The sequence below is a fragment of the Hemiscyllium ocellatum genome, chromosome 15, assembly GCF_020745735.1.
Source record: "Hemiscyllium ocellatum isolate sHemOce1 chromosome 15, sHemOce1.pat.X.cur, whole genome shotgun sequence".
Taxonomy (NCBI): Eukaryota; Metazoa; Chordata; class Chondrichthyes; order Orectolobiformes; family Hemiscylliidae; genus Hemiscyllium; species Hemiscyllium ocellatum.
In genome coordinates this window covers 44,853,298-44,881,066 of record NC_083415.1, presented here as the reverse complement: position 1 = coordinate 44,881,066, position 27,769 = coordinate 44,853,298, and the positions used below count along the sequence as shown (strand labels likewise).

The window sequence follows — 27,769 nt, the reverse complement described above, 5'->3', positions numbered from 1 at the left end:
GAATTAGGAGGAGCAACCCAAATACTTGATTGAACATTATATGATTTGCTGAAATTGACTTGCTTCTTTTCAGTTATTCTTGAGTAATGCACAATAGTTCAGATATGCAATGCAGTATATTGAGCAAGCTGAATTATAATCAATGCTGAAATTATTAAACTGTGTCTTAATTTTTTTCTTTGCAAAGAAAATAGGATACAAATGATAAGCTACTATTCTTCAGCAAACAAACTCACACCAATTTCCTCTCTGTGAAAAAATGCTTTAGTTAACAGTTAGATGAATAATGTTGATGTGGTATCTACTTCCATCATGTTTACTTATGGTCTTGATCTGTAATAGTAACGGAATTGACGATTGTATATTTTAACAAAATATTTTACTTTTTGTAGCTTCTTTTAGAGTTTCTTCGCAAGGTGATTGATAAAGAGAAGGTAAACAAGATGAATCTCTGGAACGTTTCAACAATAATGGCCCCAAACCTCTTCATGCACAAAAGAATTCCAAACAAAATTCCTGATGGCAAAGAGAAGCAGCAGGCAGAAAAAGCGGCAAATGTGGTTCGGATGCTCATCCACTACCAGGACCTTCTCTGGACTGTATGTTAATTTGTCAGATGCTAAAATGAAAATGTGTTTGGCCACACAATTTGGTTATGGAGCAGCCAGGTTTTTCCTGCTACTTTTCCTGTATCAGCTCCAGAGTAGCTCTGATTGTGAGCACATACACTTCTATTGCTGGGTGGGCTGGGCTTCACTTTGCTAAGCACAGGAAGTGCACATTGGAACTATGCAGAGCAGCCAGATCTTGATGTCAGTCAGCTCATCTCATACCTGTTGCAGTCTGCTATATGTTCCATAGCCCAACCATCCAAAGGACATGGCCTTCACAAGCAAGTACAGTATTCAGCGACTGGCTGAAAGAAGGGAGTTGGTGACCAACATATTTCCATCATGACTTGGCTGAATGTGATCACCTCACCCTACTATGGTACCAGTGAATGTAATCACAGTTTCACAGAGAGCCCCACACCTTTGTTTCTGATCATTCCTCTTGGCCACAGACTGACATTGATCTCTCATTTGAGGTTTTTAATTCTTTCTGCAATAATCCAATTGCTTTCTCAGAATGTTTGGAGGCCCCTGATCTCCTGTGGGATGGGAAAGATTTGCTGTAGCAAAGAAACTCAGAGCAGCTGAAATGCACCACCTTTAAGAAGTGCAGTCGAGGCTTTTGAGAGCTTGGATGCCCCACTGAAGCGTACAGATGTTTCACACACATTTAGCACTGGGCTGCAAGTGGCTCTTATGGAAATCAGCAGGCTGCATGCAGTTTGAGTTCTATCTGCAGTAAAGGACTAGGCTTGATACAACACAGACCACATGTCCATTTTCTGGTGCTATCACATTTAACTTTGGGCTATATTCATTCTGAAAAAAAAATCTACCTGATGCTTATTTTTACACTTTTCTATTGAGGTAGATGGACACTTTATATTTAAAACTGTATAGAAATAAAACTGAGATTTCAATGCAGGAGTGTATTGTTGTTGCTCTGTTTGTGTCACTGTGAATCTGTTACAAAGTGCTGCCACCTTCCCTGGAGCAAAATATGTTGCATGTCCTTTGATACTGCATGGAGTTTCTAACTTTGTTCAGATAAGACACTGATGGAGAGCTAAATCCATTAAAAACTTCAATAAACTAAAGATCAAATTTCACGTAATTTTAAAACCCAAGTTCCAGCTGCTAGCCTCTGCATAGCAGGGTATGGCCCAAGCTTAGAACTCTTCTATAAGCCAGGCTGCACATTTAAAACATTTTTGGCTGCAATCAGTCTCCGATGAATAACTACAAGTATAAATACTGTTTAAAGATCATCAATAATTTTTCTTTCTCACCTAAATGGAAATTCTTTACATTTACTCAGTTGTGACCTGATTATTTTCAGAAATAAATATATTCAGATAAAAACCTGTGAATTAAACTAAAAACGTTGTTTTGAGAATTCTCAACTTGTTTCCTCTTTATGAGAAGTGATAAATGGAAGACTGAGAATCATGCTTCCTGCAATTCTTTCTATTTTTTTAGATTCCATGTTTCCTTGTGGCACAGGTGAGAAAACTGAATGAAAACAGCAATAAGAAGTATGATAAGCGTCTAAAAAATCTCCTAAAGAAGATTCACACAGACAAACATGACAAGCAACAGGTAGGAATGTGTATGAGCAACTCAAATTTACATTACAGCTTACACAGTTTTGTAATTATTCCTTGAATACAGGTATTTATCAAATTATTTTCAAATCTATGAGTATTTGCCTGAGCATATTTGCAAAACCTGTAATTTACAAATTACTTCTGTTCTGTGTGAAAAGTCTTGAGTAAAACCTTCAACTATTATGATTTATGCTACTGGCGATAACTTGTTTTTTTTTATTAAAATAGTAATTAATGAGGAAATGTTGAAGAATATATGCTTCTTATTGAGTGTATTCCCTAATTTGATTTATCCCAATTTACTACTTTTGCAAGTTGATGATGTTTAAGTTTTTTCCCAAAACGAGCAATTTATTTGGACTTAGATTGGCTACCTGTGGTGCCCAGTGTTGTACTTGATATGCTTAGCAGGATCAGGGAAAGGTCACTTCATTTAGATAAGGTGGTTAGTACTTGTGGCTGCACCTTCAGCATCTGCTAATTGAAGAGAATGGAAACTACATTCTTGCAGGAGACAGTAAGGGCTCCCTTCCACACATTTTCCTCACCGTATTCTTTTATAAGGAGGTCAAAAAATCCATTGAAACTATTTATTCCATTGAGGTCCTCTGCATTGCTACATTGCCTAGCCATTTTGGCAGCTACATCAAACTTGCTTTGAAAGACCAAGTATCAGGCTACAACCAAGGAAATTCCCAACCTGACTGTCCCGTGTTTGCTTTTGGAAATTTAGCTTCATTTGGGGTAAGGGTTTCCTAGTTGGATAAGTTTAACTCTACTGATGTAATGACCATGTCAGTTCTTGGCCATCAGCCGTTGTGAGTCCATGGATTGATGTGCTCAAACCTCGATTGCAGTCTGAAGTAACTGTTGTACTTTGATGGCTCAAACCATTCCAGGTTACGTTTGAAAATTGGACTTGCACTGATTATTATTTTGTATTTATTTGCTGACATGATTATTCTAAAAATGTCGCCAGCAACAACAACAACATAGTTTGCTATGATGGTTAAATGAAATTAAGTGTCTTTTTATCTTAGCAGCAGTTGAACAAGGTGATAAAAATTCAAGCCCCCCAGTTATTGAAGGATACAATGGAAGTCCAACTGAATTCTGACATTGTAGTCCGGGATCTTGTGGCTAAGTTCCAGACACAATTAAACTGCAGTAATTGGGATGCCACCAATACTGACGTCACACAAAGGTAATTGGCTTTTTCACATGTCATCAGCATGCATCGTTTCCATGTTTTATAAAGTCAGAATGGGTGCTTGGATTTTCAAATCAGCTTTTCACTATGCTTCCAGATATTTTGCTTGTTTTTGAGCAGAAGTGTGCTCTCACTGGGGGCTTCCTCTAACCGGATGCCCTCTAAAGGGGATCTCTGAGTGGGGCATGAAAGAACAAGACTTAAATAATCTTTAGTGAGATATGCAGGATTGAAACCAAAGAAGTATTAAGCATGAATTATGCAATAGATTTAAATTATGTATATGTAGCAAAATACAGTTTGGACAGGAAAGATGTGATTAAGAGATTGTAATTATTAAAAAAGACAACGTAAACAAAAACAAAACTTAAAAAACGACCAATTCAATTTTGAAGAATTTGCTATTGGTGAGGACTATTCCAATGCAATGGGTGCAAGTACAGTGTATATTGGACTGCAGCTTCCACATTTTGTATTTTACTGCAACATTTATCAGAATGGCAAATTCTGTCACCTCAACATTATATTCAGTGCAAACTTTGGGGAAAATAATATTAAATTTTATGGCCTGAGAATTCAAACAAGTACACTTTATTTCGATTACGGTAGTGCCACAAAACAGCAGTCTCTATGGCAAGAAGCAATTCATATTTATTTTTGTAGCTATATAGAGGATGTTGAACTGCAGGTGTTGGTTTGAATGCATCTTTGCAAATGCTAGCATGGATTTAGAACTGGAAGATGTACAATTGATTGGATCTTTTCAGACTGGCAGCAACAAGAGGAATACATGATCAAAAGCGATTACTTATATATTGTCTTCATTGATCACAGTAAGGCATTTAATCATGTGAGCAAAGGCAATCAATTTAAACTGTTGAATAAAATTGCTGTTGTCAACTGAAGCTACTTAATTGTGATGTCCACTTTCCACAAAACATATTGAGTAAGGTCAGCTATTATAGAGGATCCATAGTGGGGCGAGACAGGATTGCATTTTGGTACTGACATCCTTTGCATATTCTTCTCTTGGCTGATGTCCTATGCCTTCAAGTTATCTGCAGTCTACTTAGATACCAAAACCAAGTGAAAGCTGTTCAGCCTTGTTTGCATGAGATCCAAATCAAAGGTGAGTTAAACCTGATCAGAAAATTGCCCAAGCTGATGATACCAGGCGAAAGTGAGGACTGCAGATTAGAGTCAAAATCAGAATGATGCTGGAAATGCAGAGCAGGTCAGGCAGCATTCGAGGAGCAGGAGGGTTCCTGCCTGAAACATTGATTTTCCTGCTCCTCAGATGCTGTCTGATCTGCTGTGCATTTGCAGCACCACCCTAATCTTGACCCTGTGCTGATGATGCCATATTGATAAAGACCTGCAGCAGCAGTAAATGGCTAGACTCCCAACCATGAGTTTCAGTAAGATAAAGGCCATGAATGAATGTACAACCAGCTATTGGCATTAACAATGTAGCACTGGATGTTGGATAACCTCATATATTTTGGCTCAATCGTCACTATCAATCTGCTACTTGATGCAGAAACCAACACATGCACCGTGACAGTTGTTGTATCATTTTTAGCATTCTGCAGGGACAAAGCTTTCTGGATCATGTCTCAGTAAAGGTACCACAGAGCACTGAAGTGAAATCCAGGAATTAATGCTACATTTATATTGAGAAATGTAACTTCAGTAAAAAAAATCATATAATTGGAACTTCAATGAATTTTATTTTCGATCATTAATCATTTTTGGTGAGGCATAGTAATCCAACATTACTGAGGATTATTTTTCTTTTTGTTTTAGAAACAATGGTTCTACTGATTGTTCAGAGTTCTGCCTGTATGAAGTGGGTGGTAATATAGGTGGGTATTGCATGAAATATTATTTTAAACAAATATAGCTAGGATATTCTTAATGAAAATGAGTGTTGAGACTATAATTAATAAAGTGGTAGTGAACAAATTAATGCTATCACAATATAGATGATTCTTAGATAATGCGTGTTCAGGAAGTGTGATTTGGCTCTAATGTCACTGAAAAATTAGGGAACGGTATTTTCGAGAATGCTTACTTCTTTTGGCCATGGTGCAATTCCAGCGGGGATCGAAGCATATGCTTTGTCCTGGGCATGCTTCGAAGTTCGTGCCAAAGACTCCACGCCATTCACACATGTGCGATGTCAGCGCCGATCTTCCTCCCATTCTCCGCATATGCTGCTATCAACTACCGTGATAGAGCAGCTTTCCATGAACTATACTGTACAGAGAGCAGCTTTCTTACATTTTTTAAGCGTCTTGTGTTAAATTTACTTTTGTTTCGTTAATACGTATGATTTCAACCTTCAGTCAGGCAGTGCTATACTTTGTGTTCGACTTTTGGGTGATTGTAAGTGACATTTTTTGCCCCTAACCCCACTTTTCCCATAAGCTCCATTGTTTCAATTAAGTGATTTTATATTAAGTGAGGTTTTGCTGGAATGCAACTATGGTATTATAGGAGAAGGTATTTAGAATTACCACTGTGTAGCAACAGAAAAATAAAATACAGAGGAATCTCGATTATCCGAACGACATTGGCGAGGAATATTTTGTTTAGATAATCAAATGTTTGGATAATCGAATGCTGGATAACATTGTTTAGCCAAGCATTGGGACCTTGCAATCTCGGATAATCTGAAATTCAGATAATCGACGTTTGGATAATTGAGGTTCCTCTATATGTGTTTCTCATAAAGATTCTTTACTGGATTAGCATATGATGAAAATTCCAAGTAACAAAACAATGCATACCTATGTTTCAAACCCTGGGGTGATGGATAACCTTTTAAAAATGACATTTGAATTCCCAGTGACAGACTCAAAGGAATTGCAGAAAAAGATTTCAAGTTTTAAAGCTTCTGGAACAACAATCTAAAAGCAACATTGACCAAGCATTACTTCATACAGAATTAATACTCCAAACATAAGCAGGGAAAGCAGCCTTTCTCCACTGTAGCACATGCTAAACACTATTGTTCTTGCCATCTCTCTCTGTCTCTCTCTCTCACTCTCAGTTCCTGGGAATTAAGTCTCTAAGAACATGAATGCTGGCTCCTAGCTTTTGTTTCCAGGTGTTAACACAATGCCCTTGCCTTCAGCAGGCCCTAGGCCCTCAACCTCTTAGTGTCCAGACCATGCAGTTTCTATCCAGAAAGAGGTCATGACAGTTAAAATTATGTTGTTCTTGGCTCCTTTTCATCTTAAAGAGATAGTCCAAAACATAAACCTCTGATAATACATTGAATTTGTAGCACCTAATGGGACAGTATATAACTGCTGTGCACAAATGGTGGTTCTGCACCAGAATCCTTCATTGCAGTAAGTCTTGGTTCTTACATAATACATCTTGTCAATGAATGATCTCAAAGTAATTCATTCACTTGTTTAAAAATTCTGGATGTCCAGTTATTCAGAAAAAAAAATTAGACTTAATTTAGTTTTATACCTTAGTCTGCTGCTGCTGATAAAAATCTTAAACAGACAATAGGGCTGGATTTTCCAACAGATTTTGGGACTTTAACATTAGGAACAAATGCGGGCCATGAGCTTTTACTTGCTGACAGGGGAATCAGTTCAGTATTCCTGTGGAGATAGCCTCGTAATTAGCTGCCTCCGAGTCTCCGAGTCTCACTGCCCTTCCTGTTATGGACAGTGGGTGAGATGCAAATATGTTCTGGTTGAATCAAAGGGTTGGAAACTGTGTAGCTTTAGCAGCAACACTTGGGAGAGGCGGCTGTTGCCTTGGCATGTTACAGACTGAGGTGGCAGTACAAGCAAGCAGCCCCCTTCAGATGACCTATTGGGCGACAGTGTTAGATTTTGAGATTTTGGTTACCTACCATAGGCAGCTGACCATTTGGAAGGAATTTTCAGATCATTTATGAATTTTATGAAAATGCAGCAGTTTACTTATGATGCATGAGTTAATTAGACAAAAAAAAGTATTATGACCCATGACAGTTGAGTGTGGTCCATTGATACCAAAGGGTGAACAATTAGTTCACACAGATTGTGTTGATCCCATTTAATTTGTGAAAGAAGGTTCCTGCTGTCCAGCCAAAGTGTTCAGAATGTCTTTCCTGGGTAAACACTTAAGCTTTTTTTGGTCCATCTTCCACCTGAGGAAGACAGCTGCCAGACAAAGACCCTGATTCAGACTTGTTGATATGCCCTATCTTTGGGACTGGAAATCTACACTGTGTCAGTCACTTGTCTGAATCTTTTTAAGTCAATGGTTAAGCCAGAACTATGCAAGATGTCAGAATAATCATTGCCCCCTTGTCCACCTCCATCTTAGTTAGTTTCATTTCCATAAGAAGAAAAACTTTTATTTTTTTCGAAGCATTACCTTGTCAGTAGGGTACGATTGTGACCAGATACATTTTTGATATCTGTTCAACAGAAAATAGTGGCCTTGCAGATTCTGTTGATTCTTGTGACTTTTATTGTACCTTCCTCTTGCCCTTCAGCTTGTTTAGAAGTAGTTTATTCTTTTGGGACACTCGGTTGCAAATTTAACAGGCTTTTAATGAAGCTGCCATTCGTTCTTCTTACATGTTCTGTCTGTCTTGTGATTGGTAACAACCCCCACTACCCCATCCCTATACCAATTTAAATGAATCCCCATTAAATACGGAGTGTTCCTAGCTGTATCCAATACTCGAGTTACCATTGCCTCCAGTTCAAGTGGCCCACGAGAAGGCTGCAGGGAAGCTGCCAATTTCAAACTGTAGTCAGCAACTGCTGTGCTGCCACTAAATGCCAGTGGCCTGAGAAAATCGCCTTCAATAGGCTCTTGAATTATTTGAATTTGTTACCCATCTCAGTCAATGAGCAGCTGATTGGAGTTGGATTCCACTGTTGGACAACCTCCTGGCAGTGGGCTATATTAGGAAACCATCCCAAAAATCTCCTTACTATTCCTGAACCTGCCCAGTCCCCCAGCCTGCTATTGAGGGCGGGCAATATTCTGCCTATGTTTTTAGCACTTCTGTTCAAGCGATTCTGCCATACTGTAATTGCACAAACAAGCCTTATCACTTAATGCTTTTATGTTAGTTACCTCTTTAAATCAAGCAAAGAAACAAAGTCCAGCAAACTAAATTTCAACAATTTAATCACATTATTAGTAATATTTGATATTAGTAGTTCCTTACTTTTTTTTTCAATTCTTTATTTCTGAGCTTCCAGGAGAGTATTCAGTATGATCTGTTTTGCAGAAACTTAATTCAGTGCTGTGCTTATCTGGAATTGGACTTAGGAGTGATGACAGACTTAGGAGTGTAAATTATTTTCACCATGTGAAAGACTGAAACCAACTATTGTACTCTCATCAGTAGTCCGGCTGAGATGAACTGACTGATCACAGATAATAGATAAACTATGCCATCCCTCTGGGGTTTCATACTGTAAAGGTGGACTTTTAAAATGCTGTGCTTCTTTGGTCACCAATTAAGTGTTAGTTTATATTTTAACAGGCGAACACTGTCTTGATCCCGACGCACTTATTTTGGAACTGTACAGGATTAACCCTCAGGCTGAGTGGGTTATAAAGCAACGTGCAGCATTGTGAAATGGAAGCTAAATTTTGGTGAATATTCATCACTTAAATCCACAGAGTTTGCTGGTTGAATAATATCTGTACTTTAGCTATTGTTAAAACAAAATTGTGACCTCCGAGAGCAAAAGAAATAATGCTGAAGTACTTCCTGAAGGTACATCCAAGATACAACTTATTCAGCAAAGTCCAGCACCTTCATTAAATGATGGACCCTTACCACTAATTAAGATAAAAAAAAATCAGCTTTTAATTTGCTGGTCTACTGGCATGTGAATTTGATAGCTTGAATTTTATACAGAATTTATATTTACCCTGGCTATTTTTTTGGGGACATGTGTAAGCACTGCCAAATATCGCTAAGAATATTATGGAAAAGACACACAAATTGCCTTTATCACTATGTAATATATATCTTCTTGGAATGTGTTTAACTGTCTTTTGAATGTCACTTTGGAGTTACTTGGAAAAAGGAATCTGTAAAGTGGAGAAAGTGCAACAAAATGCAACTTGGCTTGTGCCAAAATGTACGCACAATCAGTTATTTATTGAAGGAGAAAAAGGAATGAGCATAAATCTGAACCTTTAGTTTATTTGCCATGAAGCCATATTTGACTGCATATATCAAACTCTGCAGAAGCAAAAGGATCTTCAGCTCGGACAAAGAATTATGATTGTGTTTCAGCACTTTAGGGCTTTGTTACAGAGAATGTGATGCAATCCAAGGCAAAAATTTGGTAGTATGAAAACACAATAGCTTATATGAATTTATTATGGACAATAATATTTGAAATCTGCATAGCATGTGTTTTGCTTTCTTCAAGGCAACAGCCTCCTGCTACTTACTCTTTAGCTTTTAATGTTGTACAATGTATAATATTGATATGTAAAGTTTGGAACATTTTTCTACGCATTGCTGCAATTGTAATTTTTTTTCTACTTTAAGTCTGTTTTAGCAACCATCTCAATCTATTGTTTGTGTCATTCCGTTAATTGGTAATGCTATTTTTAAGAAGATTAAATAATACGATCTTTACAATATTCACGATTTTTCTAACTGCAAAGATTATTTCCAACTATTGAGAAATTATTGCGCTCTGCCAGTACAGTAAATAATAATTAGCAGTCCTGACTAAGGCTCAACAGAGTTCACAAAATTGAATCCCCAGAATTTCTGTTACCTAGATTCACTCAGGACTAGCAAAGTTAGAAACAACTGGTGGAGCAGATTAAAGACAAAAGTTTTCTTCATTCTTTGCGATATTATTTAACATAACATTGTAGATGCAATTGCAGCCAATATTTAAAATTAAACTGAGCAAAGCAACAGGTAAAGAGCAGCAAAAAATGAAATTTAGTCATAATTGCTGAATATATGGTATGTCAGCAGCCTTGCCAGGCCTGATAGCTCCACTCGTTTGTTGTACTTTTCTCAGTGCAGCTCAGCTGAAATCAGCCAAACCTAAATAAAAGAGCTTGAAAATTAAAAACAAATTATGTTAAATGTAACTCGAGTTTCAGTACTATACAACACTTGTTTAAAAATATTGCGCTAGAGTCAGTCCTGGATGAATCCTCAGATTGAAATAGGAAGTAGGCATGTTTCACTTGATTGCACCTGTTTGTGCCCATAGAAAAATGCACTGCAAATTCAGTTTAGTTATTTTAGGTGCATGTTTTACAAGTTTCTACATTTCACGAAGAAATTGTCTCATGTACATCAATGGAACTAGTAAATGATTCAGTTTTTTTTATGACATTGTCAGTGATTTTACATGAGGTTACTCAGAGGACTAGATATTCTTGTTAAACATCCTTTTCTTTTGATAGGCCTAGCTCACCAGTCTGAAATACATAAAATGTTAATACAATGACCATGAAAATAAGTTATTGTATTCTATCATGTGGCCTCATTATACTGATTCATGGAAGATTTTACATGTATAATTATGCAAATAAGTTTGATCCAAAACTTCACCTTGGAATTCAGTTTACTGAGTACACCTAAAGTGCAAACTTGACCCCAAATCATCCACTGAATATTTAACTTGTCAGATTAATAACTCCTGCACAAGCACAATATTGCCTGGGATATGTTTCATAGTTATGATGGTAAAACAAACAGTTTTCACAATCACTTTGCCCCCTAACTGTGCAGTTAAATGTGGATTTTTTTTCTTTATTCATTCATCGGATGAGGCTAGACAGCAGTTAATACCCATCCCTAATTGCCCAGAGGTGTCAACCACATTGCTGTGGGTCTGAAGTCACGTGGATGCCAGACAGTGTAAGGATGGCAGTTTCTTTCCCTATAGGACATTGTTGGAAAAAACTATCTGGGTCACTAATCAACAATGGATTCACAATAATCATTAGAGTCTTAATTCCAGATTTTAAAACTGAATTCAAATTCTACCATCTGCCATGACAGGCTTTGAACTTGGTTCATCAGAATATTATCTAGTCTCTGGATTAATAGTTCAGCAATAATACCACTCGGCCTTCACCTCCTCCATCTCAATATTGCTGTCAGTGATTTATTGCTTCTCCTTGCTGTCTTCTCCCGACAGACTGCAGTCAACTAGAACCATTTGATGACAACTTATCCTGTTATGCTGGAATATTGTTGTTTAAGAAAATCTCAAATAACTATGCCTTGATGAATGATGTATAACTGAGTTTCCAATGACATACTAAGTCATAAATACTGCTAAGCATCATCTTGGCCCTGGAAACCTACTTTTATATTTATGTAATATTTTTCCAGTCTCATAAAATTTCTCAAGTTTTTGATGTAATAAAACTTTTTGTTTGATATTTCAGTTTCTACTGTGTATGCCTCAATCATAATTGAGCTTGCTGGAAAACTTGCACTGAATCATGAATAATTGGAACATTTTACTTCCTCATTTGCTATTTGTGAAGCCTTTAATGTGATTGATTTCCTTCACCACTTGATGACGTCACTGTTGCTAGATGTTCAAAACCCCTCTGGTTGGCAGTAGACTCAAATTAATGTTGGGAGGGTGAAATCTCTTCCACAGAGATCTTGGTCTTTCCTGGGAAGCTTTCTTCAACATCAGGTCTGAATGTCATTGATTGTAACAACCATTAAATAGTCAACATCACCCGAGGAAATCAAGAACATAAAGCACTGAGTATGTTGTTATCAGATTTCTATTCTTTACTAAACTGTAAAACAAACCAATATTAATGGGCAAGTGGAAGACCAAGTTCTGGTCTCATTTTTAATAATTTAAACCATTGATAGGTTTTACACCTTCTTCAAACTCTGTCTGAATAAGAATACTTATATTTGGTGATTAATTGTCCTATATCTGTATACTTGGAGATATTCAGGGAAATGTTTTAAAATACTAAACCTGTTTATGTCAGATCTCCTCCAGTTGACATCCACTATGCTGTTGCAAATGAACAGAAGCTGCATGTGCCTATGTGAAAAAAGGATGGCTTGCCTTGCAAGAATCAATACATTTACAGTCAATGAGTGACCACTGGACCCAGATCTCTTTTACTGGCACTGGCGTCCTGTCAGTTTCTTTTGTGCTTAATGCTGCAGAAGTCTAACATGCAGCTGGTGATGTTCTTCCTGCGCAATGCTATCAACTTCCTCTTCAGTAGGCTACTGATTTTCTCCTGCGTCTTGACAGTTCATCATGTTCCGTCTTTGCTTTGGTTGTGCACTCTGTCCAGAATGTACTGCATGGTTTTCCCAGACTGATCCAAGTATCATCTTCAGCAGATCTTCTATTTTCTCCATGATGCCCCCATTGAAGAACAGGCTGCATTATATCTATATTCAACTTCAGTCACCGGGTAAAGGAAGCAGTCATAGTTTCACACCGTGGCCCTTGTCTCCCAATAATTACACTTGAAAGACAACCCATCCCTTGAACTGAAGCAGGAATATGAGACTTCTCAAGGATATAAGGAATATGGTAACATGCAAGTTACCTGATGCAGATGTTTAAGATGTTGGAACAATGATCACAGTTGACTTGTAGATTGAAGGAATGGAACACTTTCCTACTGATGTGAAACTGGCAAGAGTTATAATATCATTCTGTCAATGTGACATGAGTACAGTCAATAGCTCCCTACACCTCGGAGAGCCAGCTGGACTAGCGAAGCCTAGTGCCTGGACTGCAGCACTGATCCGGGAAAATGAGATGCAATGATGTGATTTGGCATAAATTGCATTGAAAACAGCCTTAATACATTTGTAGTTTGAGGGTTGTGTGTTCCCACACAGATCCTCAGTGGATGTTTGGAAGCAACCGGTTGCAGAGAAGTGCAGCTGTCACCTTGACAACCACCGCGATAAAATGGCCAGCCACCCCTTGACATTGCAGTCCACTCTGTGATAGTGTTATGGCATGTCTTCAGTCTGTGCTGACTACCAGATTAATTACTAAGTTTCATTTTTAAGAACTCACTTTTAATTATGAGTTTGGGATAAAATTATATTTAATGGTTATATTTTAAAATAAAGTGAATTCACATTTTAAAAGTCTCTGGGTTAAAAGCATCTAAGGTTTTATTCAAGTCGAGACAGTTTATGAAATGCCATATCTTATCGTCTATCCGAAACTCATATAATGAGCACCCACTATCTCAATCCATTGTGTTGATATTTTGACCGAAAATCTGATTTACTGTAGAATCATTAATAACAACCATTGCTATCAGAGAGAAAATGCTATTTGATGTGTCAAAACGCACAAGAATGGCAGCATTCACTGGGCGTACTGTATATGCAAACACTCCGTTTTCACTTATAAAAGTGCAACACATTTGGAATGATCATGCACATTGGCTGTACTGCTGGCTCCCTCTAGTGTAAGATTGTAAAAGCACAAGTATCCATTCAGAAAATATAAATGAAATAAAAATAGTCGTTCAGCATCTATTGAAAGTCATAGAGATGTACAGCATGGAAACAGACCCTTCAGTCCAACCCGTCCATGCCGAGCAGATATCCCAACCCAATCTAGTCCCATCTGCCAGCACCCGGCCCATATCCCTCCAAACCCTTCCAATTCATATACCCATCCAAATGCCTCTTAAATGTTGCAATTGTACTATCCTCCACCACTTCCTCTGGCAGCTCATTCCATACACGTGCCACCCTCTGCGTGAAAAAGTTGCCCCTTAGGTCTCTTTTATATCTTTCCCCTCTCATCCTAAACCTATGCCCTCCAGTTCTGGACTCCCCAACCCCAGGGAAAAGACTTTGCCTATTTACCTTATCCATGCCCCTCATAATTTTGTAAACCTCCATAAGGTCACCCCTCAGCCTCTGACGCTCCAAGGAAAACAGCCCGAGCCTGTTCAGTCTCTCCCTATAGTTCAAATCCTCCAACCCAGGCAACATCCTTGTAAACCTTTTCTTAACCCTTTCAAGTTTCACTACATCTTTCCAATAGGAAGGAGACTAGAATTGCATGCAACATTCCAACAATGGCCTAATCAATGTCCTGCACAGCTGCAACATGATGTCCCAACTCCTGTACTCAATACTCTGACCAATAAAGGAAAGTATACCAAACGCCTTCTTCACTATCCTATCTACCTGCGACTGCACTCTAAGGTCTCTTTGTTCAGCAACACTCCCTGGGACCTTACCATTAAGAATATAAGTCCTGCTAAGATTTTGCTTTCCCAAAATGTAGCACCTCGCATTTGTCTGAATTAAATTCCATCTGCCACTTCTCAGCCCATTAGCCCATCTGGTCCAGATCCTGTTGTAATCTGAGGTAACCCTCTTTGCTGTCCACTACACCTCCAATTTTGATGTCATTTGCAGGCTTACTAACTGTACCTCTTATGCTCACATCCAAATCATTTACGTAAATGACAAAAAAGTAGAGGATCCTTGTGGCACTCCAGTGGTCACAAGCCTCCAGTCTGAAAAACAACCCTCCACCACCACTCTTCTACCTTTGAGCCAGTTCTGTATCCAAATGGCTAGTTCTTCCTGTATTTCATGAGATCTAACCTTGCTAATCAGTCTCCCATGGGGAACCTTATCAAAGCCTTACTGAAGTCCATTTTAGATCAGATCTACTGCTCTGTCCTCATCAATCCTCTTTGTTACTTCTTCAAAGAACTCTTGTACACCTGCAACAAGACATTCCAACTCCTGTACTCCATGCTCTTAACACAGACATGGGAATATTTGCAGTCTTGTTCAAAAATGGAGACAAAAACTATCAGGTAACTATAGGCCATTAGTTTAACATCTGTCATTGGGAAGATGCTCGAGACTATTATAGAGGATGCAGTTGTACAGCACTTAGAAATGTAATCTAATCAAACACAGTCAGTATGGCTTCATCAAGGAGATATTGACCTGATAAATCCATTAGTTATTGGGGGAACATAACAACTTGTGCATTTAAAGAGGAACCAATAGATGTAACATATTTGGATTTTCAAAAGGTATTCAATTAAGTACTGCATGTAAGGCTACTTAATAACATAGGAGCCCATGGTATTGGGCCAGTATATTAGCATGGATAGAAGATTGGCTAACTATTATACAGTTGGATTAAAATTTTCAGTCAGACTTCGCTGATGTAAATGGATGCACTGTTGCCAAGTTTGCAGATAACACAAACACTGGTGGGAAGGCAAATAGTGAGGATGATAATGTGTCTACAGAAGGATATAAACAGGTTAAGTGAGTGGGCAATACTTTGGCAGACGTAAATATAATATGGAAAAATGAAGATTTGGTGGGAGAAATACAAGCACTAATTATTATTTAAGTGCAAAGAGACTGTGGAAAACAGCAGCAAAAAGAGATTCTGGAGTACTTTTGCATGAGTTACAAAAAGCTAGCATCCAAGTTCAGTGGGTAGTAGGGATAGTGAATTAACTATTTCAAAGAGAATGGATTGCAAAAATAGCGCAGTATTGTTAAAACCATACAAGGCATCAGTCAGACCACACCTGCAAGTCTGTGAACAGTTTTATTCCTATTAAGGAAAGATATATTTACATTGGAGTCAATCCAAAGAAGGGTTTACAAAGGAAGGTTGGTTCTGGATATGGAGGGATTTTCTTTTGGGGAGAAGTTGAATAGGTTGGGCTTTATACGTTGGAATTTTGAAGAATGAGAGACAACCTCTTCGAAACATCTAAGACTTTTAGGGGGCTTGATAGAGCAGATGCTGAGAGGTTGTTTCCTCTTGTGAGAGAATGTAGGACCAGAGGACATAACCTTAGAATGGGCTATATAATAGAGTCGAAGATTTTACTTTTCTATCAGGAGGTAGTGTAACAGTGGATTTTTTTTAACCACATTCTTGATGTTCAATTGTTAAATATATTCAAGACTGAGAGAAACAGATTTTAAATCAGTAAGGAAATCGATGGTAAAGGGAATAAGGCAGGACTGTGAAGTTGAGGATTATCAGAAAAGTCATGATCTCATTGAGTGCTGGAACAGACTGGATGGGCTGTATGGCTTACTTCTGTGCCTACATTTTGTAGTCATATGGCTTCCTGCATACAAAGAGTTACAAATATTATTAACTGTGCTTGTTTTTAATTGGAATATGTCATAAACTCTAAATACTGTAGTTAGTTAAAAGAATGATTAAAATAACTTTTTATAAGTATTACATTCTAATAATGTGGTGCACCTTTATAGTAGTTATGCTGCGGAGGTGTACATAGTATATCAGTGCCAGTCTTAACCTCCTACCTGTGCTGATTGAGCTGATCTTGGTTGAGACATTAGTACAGCAAACAGACTTTAGCTTCTCCTTGCCTATGGGAAGAGAGAAAAAAAGCTAGGATTTGAGTTCCTGCCATCCAGTTACTTTGATAAAACCAATATTGGCTTTGGCTTCATAGTTTCTGGACAAAGGCATTAAAACCGGACTGAATTAGGGCACAAATAACAGAAACAATTTCAGTGAGAAAGTAGCAATAATGCTGGAAATTACAAAATTAGTTGAAGAGGTTTACATTTGCAAAGAAATCGAGTAGTTGGGTAACGATTCACAGCGATGAAATTCCAGCAAAATATTTAATCAATTTTCTGAATGAACTTTCTTGCAAGTGATAAATGTAAATTGATATTCCATTGATTATTAACGTTGAATACATTTTACCAGCTTTCTTATCAGGGTTTGGCGTTTACTTGACATAAAAACAGTTTCTCACTTTGAAATTTGGTTCTTGAAAGCCGAGAATTGATTTAAAAGCTTAAAGATAAGCATTTCATTTACCATTTTAAATTTTCAAATTTGGAACTAATTTGACTGCTTTGATATTCAAGTGTGTAGAATCTTCAGCAATCCTCAACAATAGATTTTACCTTGAAATTTTCTTTCATATCTGTACTTGGCTGTTTATTTCTTTATTACTATGAACAAAGTATATGTCAGCTATTTGCTAATCTTACTATATATGTAAATTTATAGATTTCTAATTGACATATTGTGGCCTAATACACTAAGGAAAAGCTATTTCACAGAGATTAAAGGGGCAATAATTAGACTAGATTTTTCAGACAAAATAATGGTGAGGTAATGGCATAAATGATACAACAACTGCAGGCAAACAGCAAGTAGGAGATTACAAATTAATCTTCAAAAATTTCTATTTGAGTTGCTCTGCTCTACTATTAGTTCAATGACCTTTCCTTCATTTTAAGGTCAGAAGTGAGGATGTTTTCCAGTGTTGGAAAATGTTCAGCACCATTCATGATTCCTCACATAGTGAAGCAGTCCATATTCAAATGCAAGATCTGGACAATATCCAGGCTCAGGTTAACAAGTTGCAAGTAATATTTGTGCCATACAAATGCCATCTATCTCCAATAAGAAACAATCAAACCACTGCCCCTTGACATTCAATGGTGTTTCCATTACTGAATGCCCCACTATTCTGAAGGTTACTATTGACCAGAAACTCAACTTTACTCACCATACAAATACAATAGCTATAAAAATAGGTCAGAGGCTAGGAATACTGCAGCAAGTAACTCATTTCCTGATGCCTCAAAATCTACCCATCATTTGCAAGCCATAAGTCAGGAATGTGATGGAATACTCCCCTGGGTAGGTGCAGTTCCAACAGCGTTCAAGAAGCTTGACACTATCCAGGACAAAGCAGCCTACATGATGGGCTCTACATCAAAAATACCCTCTCCCTCTTCCTTCTACACTCAGCAGCAGCGGTGTATACTATCTACAAGATATACTCCAGAAATCCACCAAGGTTCCTAACATAGCACCTTCCAAACCCACTTCAACTTCCAACTAGAAGGAAAATGGCAGCAGATACCTGGGAACACCACCTCCTGCAAGTTCCCCTCCAAACTACTCACCATGCTGACTTGGAAATATATTGCTGTTCCTTCTCTGTCATTAGGTCAATATCCTGGAGCTCCTTCTCTAAGGTCATTGTGGATTTACCTACAGCAAGTAGACTACAGCAGCTCAGCACCACTATTTTCTCAAGGGCAACTAGGGACAAATCCCTGTTTTTCTTCTGACACCATCATTGCACCACATTGCATACCTGAGAACTAGGCCTACTGTTATCCATGGACTCCAGTGCGGTGTCCTTCCGGCAGTAACCATGGCCTCCTCAGTGGCACTGCTGAGCACAAAAAACTGCTAGTCTAATTGGCCAGTAGCTTTTGCTGTATGTTTTCCCACCCCTCCCCCCACCCCCAACTCCTCGGGGTCTTCAAGAGATGGCCCCTCTCCTGCCTAATTGTCATATGGTTCAATGGACCTTTCCAAAAACAGGGGCTACGGTGTTTCTCACTGGTTGTCCAGATTGCAGATGATACCTCAACGTCACACAACAAGATTCTAATCCATTAGAGAGTGTCAGGGAACCAAGCAGGTATTCAGAATAGGAGGTGTCTGAAGAAGGGTCATGGGCCTCAAAACTTTAATGCTGCTTTCCCTCCACAGATGCTGCCAGACATGCTGAGTTTCTCCAGCAGTTTCTGCTTTTGTTGTAGGTTTCCAGCATCCACAGTTCTTTGTTTTATTCTTTATTGTAAAGCTGCTCTCAAGCTGCATTGTATGCACGGGCAGGAATCCATCTCAAGCACAGGAGCTGGGTGCCTCTCAGGGATATTAGTTCGCATTCAATGCTCACTCACTTTGCATCCACCTGGATGCTCACAGCATCTCTGTTTGCCTTGTCTTTTTGTTTTGAATTGTCTCCTCTCTCAGAACTGGTTCCCTTCCAATTCCTGTATCTTACCTTGCCTTTTAGAGCAGGGACAAAGCCAGGCATCTTGTTCTGGTTGCCAGAAGTGATCAGTTAATGGTATGGCATCAAGGTACCTCAATGTCACAACTGCAGCATACACCATCAGCTTATATGGCAAACACAATGAATGGAATTCAACCAAATGGCCATTTCTCAAAGTCTAAGGATAGTAATCCTCCATCTAGTCAAGGGAGACTGTCATCAGTCAAGAGGTGCCACCACAGTCAGTCATCAGTCATTTCCAATATCAATCTGGGTGCATGGACACTTTCAGTTGGCCCTTTGGATTGTTCAGGGTCAGGGGTCCTTTATCATTCAGTCCAGCGAATGGGACACAGCCAGTCCTGCAGGTCCATTGCAACTGAGATTAACAGTAAATCAGCTGGGAGCTGCACAAAGATCAGTCAAGAGTCTGGTCACTCATCAGAAGGAGGACACCATGTAGCTGACTTTATCAAGAGATAAGGGTACCATTACAAGTTATCTGTGATTATTGAATGTACAACTTGAAAATCCATGCTAGGTTCCCTGGGAGCCACTTTAATGTCGAAAACTCTCAAGTTCCTGCTCCAGATGTCTTACAAGAATGGCTGCAAGTCTAAGTCTACCCTTTCCAACCATGACAGATACTATACAACTCTCTGACTGAAGTCAAATGCAGACACAATGAAGACTATTCTTCCACAGAGCCATGGGTAGAGCAGAGACTAGACTTCCTGAAGATACGGTCATAATGCTTGGATTGGTCTGTGGGCCTTTGCAGTACAATCTAGACAGAAGCTGCTGCTGCATAATCCTTACTTTCTGTGCTCTGTATAACTGGAGCAGATTAAAAGAGGATACTGAAGAGCTGTGAGATTAGCAGCAGATCTTTGAGGAGGAAGGTGTGAATACTGAGCAAGAAGAACATCACTTTCTGCATGAGAGAGCATTGCAGCATCAGGCCCAACAAGCCAAATGATTAGCATCCACTTCCAATAGATATGAGTTGGGTGAAGTCATCATTCATTGACTTGAAAGTCCCGTGTTGTTCACAAGGTTTAGCAACCCTGATTCGTCCCAGAGGCAGATGCAGCATTTTTTGTTTGCTCTTTCTTTTCCTGTTGTTTAGTAAAATTTAACGTTACCAACTGTTTGAACACTTTACAACACATGAAGCTCCCATTTTCAACAATGGCAGGATGCTATGTTTTCCCATTAGAGAAAAAGTGACACTTCTTCTGACAGGGTTTGAACATGTAATGGCACTATGGATAAACAGCCTCTATAACTTCAATCTTGTAGCTGTGGTTACACTGACAGTCAATCAGAAAGCTAGTGGAAATAAAATTATGGCAGTGGTCTATTTCCGATGAAATGTAACTATAGTTTCAGCAGCACAAATCCCGAAAGGTCCCACCATCAGCAATCCCTCTCTCCAGTGGTGAGTGTACTAAAGTACAAGCTCGGTGCCGTGGATATATGATGTTTGCATTTTGTGGTACACTGTGGACAATTGTGTGAGGTGGCTCACTAGAGAGAGAAAGCATTAGTGAAACTCCTCAAAATTAACATAGCTGAATTTTAGTAACATTCAGCCAAAAATTTCTAGCTGCTAAGTATATATGTAGCTTGGTTGGTTTATTGTTTGTTTTGATAATACATTCCCATTCTGTTGTTAAATAAATCTGCAGCCTCAAGGGAATAGATTTCAGTGATTAACCACCATGTTAACAAACCAAATAACAACATATCTTATCATGTATCAAGCTAGGTTGCATCCTGACTTGTCCTGTGGTACCATCAACTGGCATCATAACATGTTCTACTTGCTCCATACTAGGCACATCCTCTTTGGTTCATCCTCAGGTGATTGAGAGTCATACTGATTTTGAAACTTGGAACTTCGCCACTTGTTTTAGTTACCAAGTTTTGGCTGGTCATACTTATAGTCAACCAGGGGTTGTGTCTTTGAGATATGAGCTGGCATAAGTTTGTAGTGTATGGAATGAGTTCCAGTAGGGCAATGAGTTTGACTGAGGGTTTTTATGAGGTCCAGTGGGATTGTATGAAAATATTGCACAATGTTTAGTGACTTCTTCTCAAGAAATTATTTCTAATTCTTTCTTTTTTTAAAAAGATTGTTTCCAAAGTTGGCAAATCCAAATTGTACCACATTTTCCTTTACATTTCAAGTGCCATGCTGTAAATTTAATTCAGTTATATATGGGAAGGATAGAATATCAGGGGTTATCTAATTTAACCACCGTCACCCTCCCAAAGTAAAATCAACTTTTTGCACAGGTTTGATTTGCTGTCATATGAACAAGTTTGTCGCTTAAAGGATTGATGTAGCTTTGTTTACTCATTGAATGAGACCAATATTGTCCAAGTTACAGCCTGTTACCTATTTCTATGCCTCAAGACTTTGAACATGTCATTTTAAGTTCATAAACTTAATTTGTGCTTATGCTACTTATTTCCTAATTTAACCAGTTTAAAGTTTGTAGGCTTTAGGGACGGGAAACAGATTATCTTAGTGCCCGTTACCTCACTGGTAATACATCTTAAATCAATATGTTTAAGGGTTCATTTGCGTTGCTAGTGGTTACAGTTCAGTTTCCAACCAGGCAGAACTATGTTAATATGATTTGGTTCCTGTCTAGTTGAAACTTTAACTGGCTTTCCCAGGAGAAAGCTCTGCAGAAGTGTGAAGTAAAATCAGATTTGCACATTTTAAAGATAACAAAATGGCTGATTTGAACAATTACCATCTGGGCCCCAAATAAAAGCTGTACAGAGGTGATAGCATGATAATAGATTGAAAAATAAATGTGCAATTTTTGGAATTTAAAATTGCACAATTCAATTTTGCAATGCCATTGTAAATAAGAAAGCGCGTTGAATGCTAAATTCAGATTGTAGTTTCCATAAAATTACATTCTTCCAAATGTATTAGATATTCTGTAAGTAGACATGTTTTACAATTGTACTCTTACTTCTGACTTGAATGTTGGTATTTGCAGTGATGAGTGTAGATTGTGCAGCTTTTCTTTCAAGTTTATCTTCCACATGAGTGCTGATAACTATTGTGCTATTGTTGTTATCGCTGGTGTGTCACTGGTCCTATACATATTGATGTAAAAGTGGGATCTATTGTCAAGGCCTGCTATCAGTGTTCTTTCAGATTCCAGCCCTTCAATTTAAAAGTTAAAACTAAAAGCCAGCATGCAAATCATGTGCAACCAAAGGAATAAAAATCTGCCTTCATTTCTAAGATTACATATTTAAATAAACAATGATTTTGGACTGTTGTAGTTTCATATATGCAATTATTGATAGGACGAGCTCAGATTAATGCAATATAAAAGCAGTTCTTGGAAGAAAGGAGAGCGGGAGAGATGATGGAGAAGCATTAATGGTTAAATGAGGTTACAAGTAATTAAATAAAAGCTTGGAAATGTAAATGAAGGCTGAGAAGTCAGAATCAAATCTTAAAATGCCATATGTAAGCTACACCCCAAATACACTGTTACTTTCTGGTTACTGAAGCATAAAAACAATTCACACATTTAAAGCAGTTCCTTGGTGGCTTGCAAAGCAACACTTTAGCATCTCTCCTCTCAGTAATCTAGGGATAATGACTCTACTTCCTGTGTACAATATGCCAACAGGACTGTAAATTTACCTCTGTATTCCCGAAATATACTCTTGTGACCTCAGGGATCTCCTTGATGTTTTCATGCTATCCTTTCATGATGACTTCCTGCATCTATGTCTGCCTCTGATTAGATAGTTTGCTTGATTTGATCAAGGTGTTTGTTAGATTCAATGTCTCTGCTGAATCAATGACTTTCAGAGCATGTTGAGCTGCTGCTCCATGTTCGATCTGAAAGATTTCACACTCTGTCAGAGTATCCTCTGATTCTTTTTCATAGGGATTGCTGCTCTTGACAGCACGTCAGTGATTTACATCTGTTTGCTTTGTATGTCACATGTGGGTGATATCTCTGTACAGAAGTAACAATTTTTGCAGATATTTTGGACCAGATAGCTGAGGAAAATGCTTTAACATGACTTATATTTGGATTGAACTGTCATTTTGTCTTTTCCAAGTCGGTACTTATGAAAATATTCACAAACAAAGATAATGAGCAGGCATTCTCTCTCAATCTGAGCATAGTATTGTTGTATTTGCATTAACACCATGGATGTACATGCAGCTGATTATCCTTGCTGTATGACAACTTCACCAAGTTCTGTTTTGCTGGTGTCACACTTCCATATTTCTGTTATAATATTTCAACACCTGTGTTACCATCACTAGTTGCTTGATCATAGTGAGCACTGGTTGTTATGCTGCTACCTAATGTCACTACACATCCTTAATGGTTTACATAACAATGGAAAAAATGTGTAAGAATTTTATGATCATAGAATCCCTACAGTGTGGAAGAGGCCATTCAGCCCATTGAATCCACATCGACTCTCCAGAGACCATTTCACCCAAACTTACCCTATCTCTGAAACTCTACATTTACCATGGCTAATCCACCTAACCTGCACATATTTGGACTGTGGGAGGAAATTGGAGCACCTGGAGGAAATCCACACAGACATGGAGAAAATATGCAAACTCCACACAGACAGGGTGGAATCAAACCTGGTTCCCTGGCATTGTGAGGCAGCAGTGCTAACCACTGAGCCACCATGCCACCCCACAGCAGAGTTTACTGTTCTTATGTCACTACATCATTGCTACAGTTGTCACCTTTTTGGGTTATGGATGCTTACTTTTTCAATGTGTGATGTTCCCTGCAGTATTTGTAGCCTGTGGCCTTTCCTTTGTCATTGCAAAGCCAGGTCTGTTCTGCCATGTTCTGGCCGCTGACAAAAACCTCAGCACTTCTGGACTTCTTTACAGTTTGTTCCCAATGCAATAAAAGTAGTTTCATAATTGCTCTGGTTTGTTAATTCAATCATTATAACATGGCCTCAGCAAGTGGAAATTCTCCTAGTTCTGCTTCACATCCCTTTTCATTTTAACCAGCATTGTACAGGGAAATCTGCAGCTGGTGTGCCTTAACTGGCCCTTTCAGCTGTAGCCTACTTGTTTCTTTTCTGTGGATTTTAACAGTTTATTAGTTTTAAGGAGCTCCAAACATTCAAGTCCTATTTTATTATCTGTGCTCCTATAGGCTTTAACATTCAAACTTAGCTCTATTCTGACACCATGCTATGGGCTCGCAGAAGAACACACCTGTGTTTTTTTTTGAACTAGCTGTAAGATGGGTGCCTGCAATGAATGCCTCATTACAGATGTTGCATGATTATGACAGGCCAGGAGGCACATTAGTGCAGTATTGCATTTCTATCACAAATAGGTTCTGACTATTAACCCATGGTTTACTAAAGAACCAGCTGCATGCTGCAAGGAATGGGTCTTCTGGTCTTTCCAGTTGCATTGACTGAGGTGGACTGAATGGCCTTCCTGTCTCTTAACATTTCATTGAGATCTTTCAACGGTTGAAATAAAAATAATTATGACATCTTCTGGGAGTCTGTTTAGAAATATATTAGTTCAATCCAGCCAATTAGAAGACTAACTAATAAGAGCCTTGAATGTTCCAGGCTTTGAGGGATAAAATGGGTTGATTTCTTCTGATTTCAGTGCAAATATCCATGTATAGGCATTGAATTATTGGGTTATGGTAGGACTGAGGCAAGCTACATTAACCCCAGAATCCCATTAATTTAACAATGCTGGTGTAGGCTCATCTGCGAAGGATGGACTTTTAGGTGAGCTACTGGCTGATAGCTGCCAACTGTGCACAAATTAATATCTTCCAGAAAAGAACGATGAGGAGAAAATTAGACCAAGCGCCCCCACAGACCTAATGTTGGAATTAAATCATTCAAAAACAGTGATCAGTGATTTCCCCTTGAGATTACATAACAGACCACAATTCATTGTGCCATGGCATCTAAGTATCTGCCCTTAGTTAGATTTCCTTCAGATGTTTAAGTTTTTAATTCTTTGCACATGAAGTTATTGACTGTATGAGTTGACAATAATGCAGCGATAGAAACCAGGCCGCTGTGAGTTGAATAAACGAGGCAAACGTGTATCTCTTTAAGGAATCAGATTGAGGGTTGATGAAATTAATACCATAATGACTGAGAATAGGTGTAAATTAGAGTGAGAGAATTCAATGTTAGATCATGTAAAAAAAAATTTATGGAGGTGACTGGGGTCTCACCATTAGCTGGAGAGCTAAATTAGGAAGGCTAACTGAATTAAATGTTACTCAGGTGCTTAACCTGACTGCAATAGTTATTGTGATGAGGCTTTTGGGAGAGGAGTCAGGAGAGCAGGTTGGGCCCTCATTGAGACTCCACCCCCTGATGTTGAGTCTCCCAGTCAGGCACTGATTGTCAATTTAAGAGCCGCGATCGAATGGTCATCTTCACGGCATCCTGCCATATACTTATTTAATCAGGTTAAAGGCAGGATGGTAGAGAGTCTGTCATCCACACTCTCTGCTTAATAAAATGCCACCTCCCTCCCCACCAAATTTGTCACCAGGATGGCATTAAATTCCACTCAAAAAAAGCGCAATAAAGATTAGATTAGAAGAAAGAGGACAGAGACAAATGTTAACAAAATGCTTATGTTGTTAGAAGAGCACAACGTCTATTCCTGATGAAAGGCTTTTGCCCGAAACGTCGATTTTTCTGCTCCTCGGATGCTGCCAGGCCTGCTGTGCTTTTCCAGCACCACTCTGATCTAAATCCCCTCATTTATATTTATCATACAAACACAGGAGCCTCTTATGATTCAAAACATTTCGATGATGACAGATTAGCATTTTTGCAAAACCTTTTAAAATGGTGAGTGTGTCTAGTTTGCACAGCAACTTTTGGATAGTTGCTGAAGTTGCCATATCATTTTGCATGTAAATAGTGAGTACCTTCAGTCTGTCTGTTCTTTTGGTAGTAAAATTTGACTCAATAATCTTAACTCAGAGAATGGTGGTCAGACTGAAATTAGAATGATGAGCATAATATCCTTCCTTTGTTTAGTAAATGGTTTTGCTGGTGCCTAGCTTACCTGTGCAATTTGTAGTTTGAAGGGGAGATTAATTGGGTGATATTTTATGTGTGCATTCGATTTTCATTGTTCACATAGAAAAAGTGTGACAGAAACTCAGCATTGCCCACGCATGTAGATGATCATGTGAACAGTTTGTCAAGAAACGTCATGCATAATAGGATTTTAACAAATTGGAAAGAAAAGGTAAACAGTTTACTAATTTTAAGAATGTATGTTATTTAATTGCTTAGCGACACAATTTAAACAAAACATTTCTAAGGCGTACTCTGCTATCTCTGCGTAAAATTTAGCAATGGATTAACTATATTTATACTGTTGAATGTTCAAAACTAGATAATTGGCTAACATTTTATGCTTGGATTAAGAATTCCATGTCTAAATGTCATGTTGGAGCAGAAATTCTGCATAATAGAGAAGGATGTCAAATGACATAAGTTGGAATTTGAAACTTGAGCCAGGTTTTTGATTAATTGGATATTTTTAAAACTCCTTACTTCTAAACTTGTACTTCGTCAGTTACCATGACATTAATTTGAAGGATAATTATAAATAATCATTTTACAGCTTTACAAAGGCCAGTTAATGATCTGGCAACATAATCTGCTTTGGACAAGCAACAAATCAGAAGCATGGATGTATACCTATGTAGCGAATAGGCATTTGAATGTTAATGAATCAATAATCCAAAATTGAAAAATGCATTTCACAATCCTATGTCTACAGTCATTGCATGTCAATTTGTAGATCAAAATAGGAAGGAATTGTACAGGGAGGTTTAGTGATTGTAATTATTTAAGACATTGATACTGTTTTCCTGAGGTCGTTTCTTGAAAGATTGCACTTATTTTAAAGTTTCAAACAGACTCTTAGGAATTAAACACATTGTGTAAAACAAGAATCTGCAGCCTGTTCTAAGCATCTTTCAATTTTTCACTTCATTAAATTCAAGGACAAAAGTAATCCCATTTGTCTGTAATTTTTAGAGATACTGCAAGTCTAGTAACTACATTGTTACATTCCAAAATTTCCCAATTTATGCACAAAATATGATACACTACTCCCAACATTAATGTTCAAATTCTGCATATAACTTTGATGAAGACCATTTAAGACAGAGTTGAAAGAACACTGCATTTCTGATTTGAGATTCCAATCAATGCTGCTTCAAAATGTGGTGCTGATCTTTCACTGGGCATCTTAGACAGCCACTTTGACAGCCCCTATGAGAGGGTGAGTAGATAAGAAAATTTATGGTGAGGATTCTGGGTGGGTAGGGTGCCAGGTGGGTAAGGGTAGGGTGTCAGGTAAGTATTATGCCAGGTGGGTTAGATTCCAGATGAGTAAGTTGCCAAGTAGTAAAGGGATAGGATACTAAGTGGGT

The 27,769-nt window shown here is 38.3% G+C and overlaps 1 protein-coding gene across 7 annotated transcripts in view; it reads left to right on the top strand.

The window, feature by feature from the left end:
- The window catches only part of LOC132822966 (rho GTPase-activating protein 18-like), a 143,912-nt gene extending 130,429 nt beyond the window's left edge, over positions 1 to 13,483 (top strand). For 5 of the 7 annotated variants that reach the window (XM_060836425.1, XM_060836428.1, XM_060836426.1 and 2 more), the window contains 5 exons: positions 393 to 599; positions 2,091 to 2,210; positions 3,259 to 3,422; positions 5,235 to 5,293; positions 8,947 to 9,999. In XM_060836425.1, coding sequence (XP_060692408.1) covers positions 393 to 599; positions 2,091 to 2,210; positions 3,259 to 3,422; positions 5,235 to 5,293; positions 8,947 to 9,041 — 645 coding nt within the window. In that variant the 3' untranslated portion in view covers positions 9,042 to 9,999. Of the gene's footprint in view, positions 1 to 392; positions 600 to 2,090; positions 2,211 to 3,258; positions 3,423 to 5,234; positions 5,294 to 8,946; positions 10,000 to 12,422 lie in introns of those variants that run through there. The other 2 variants (XM_060836422.1, XM_060836423.1) reach the window with 2 other exon arrangements.
- Positions 13,484 to 27,769: the final 14,286 nt, after the last annotated feature.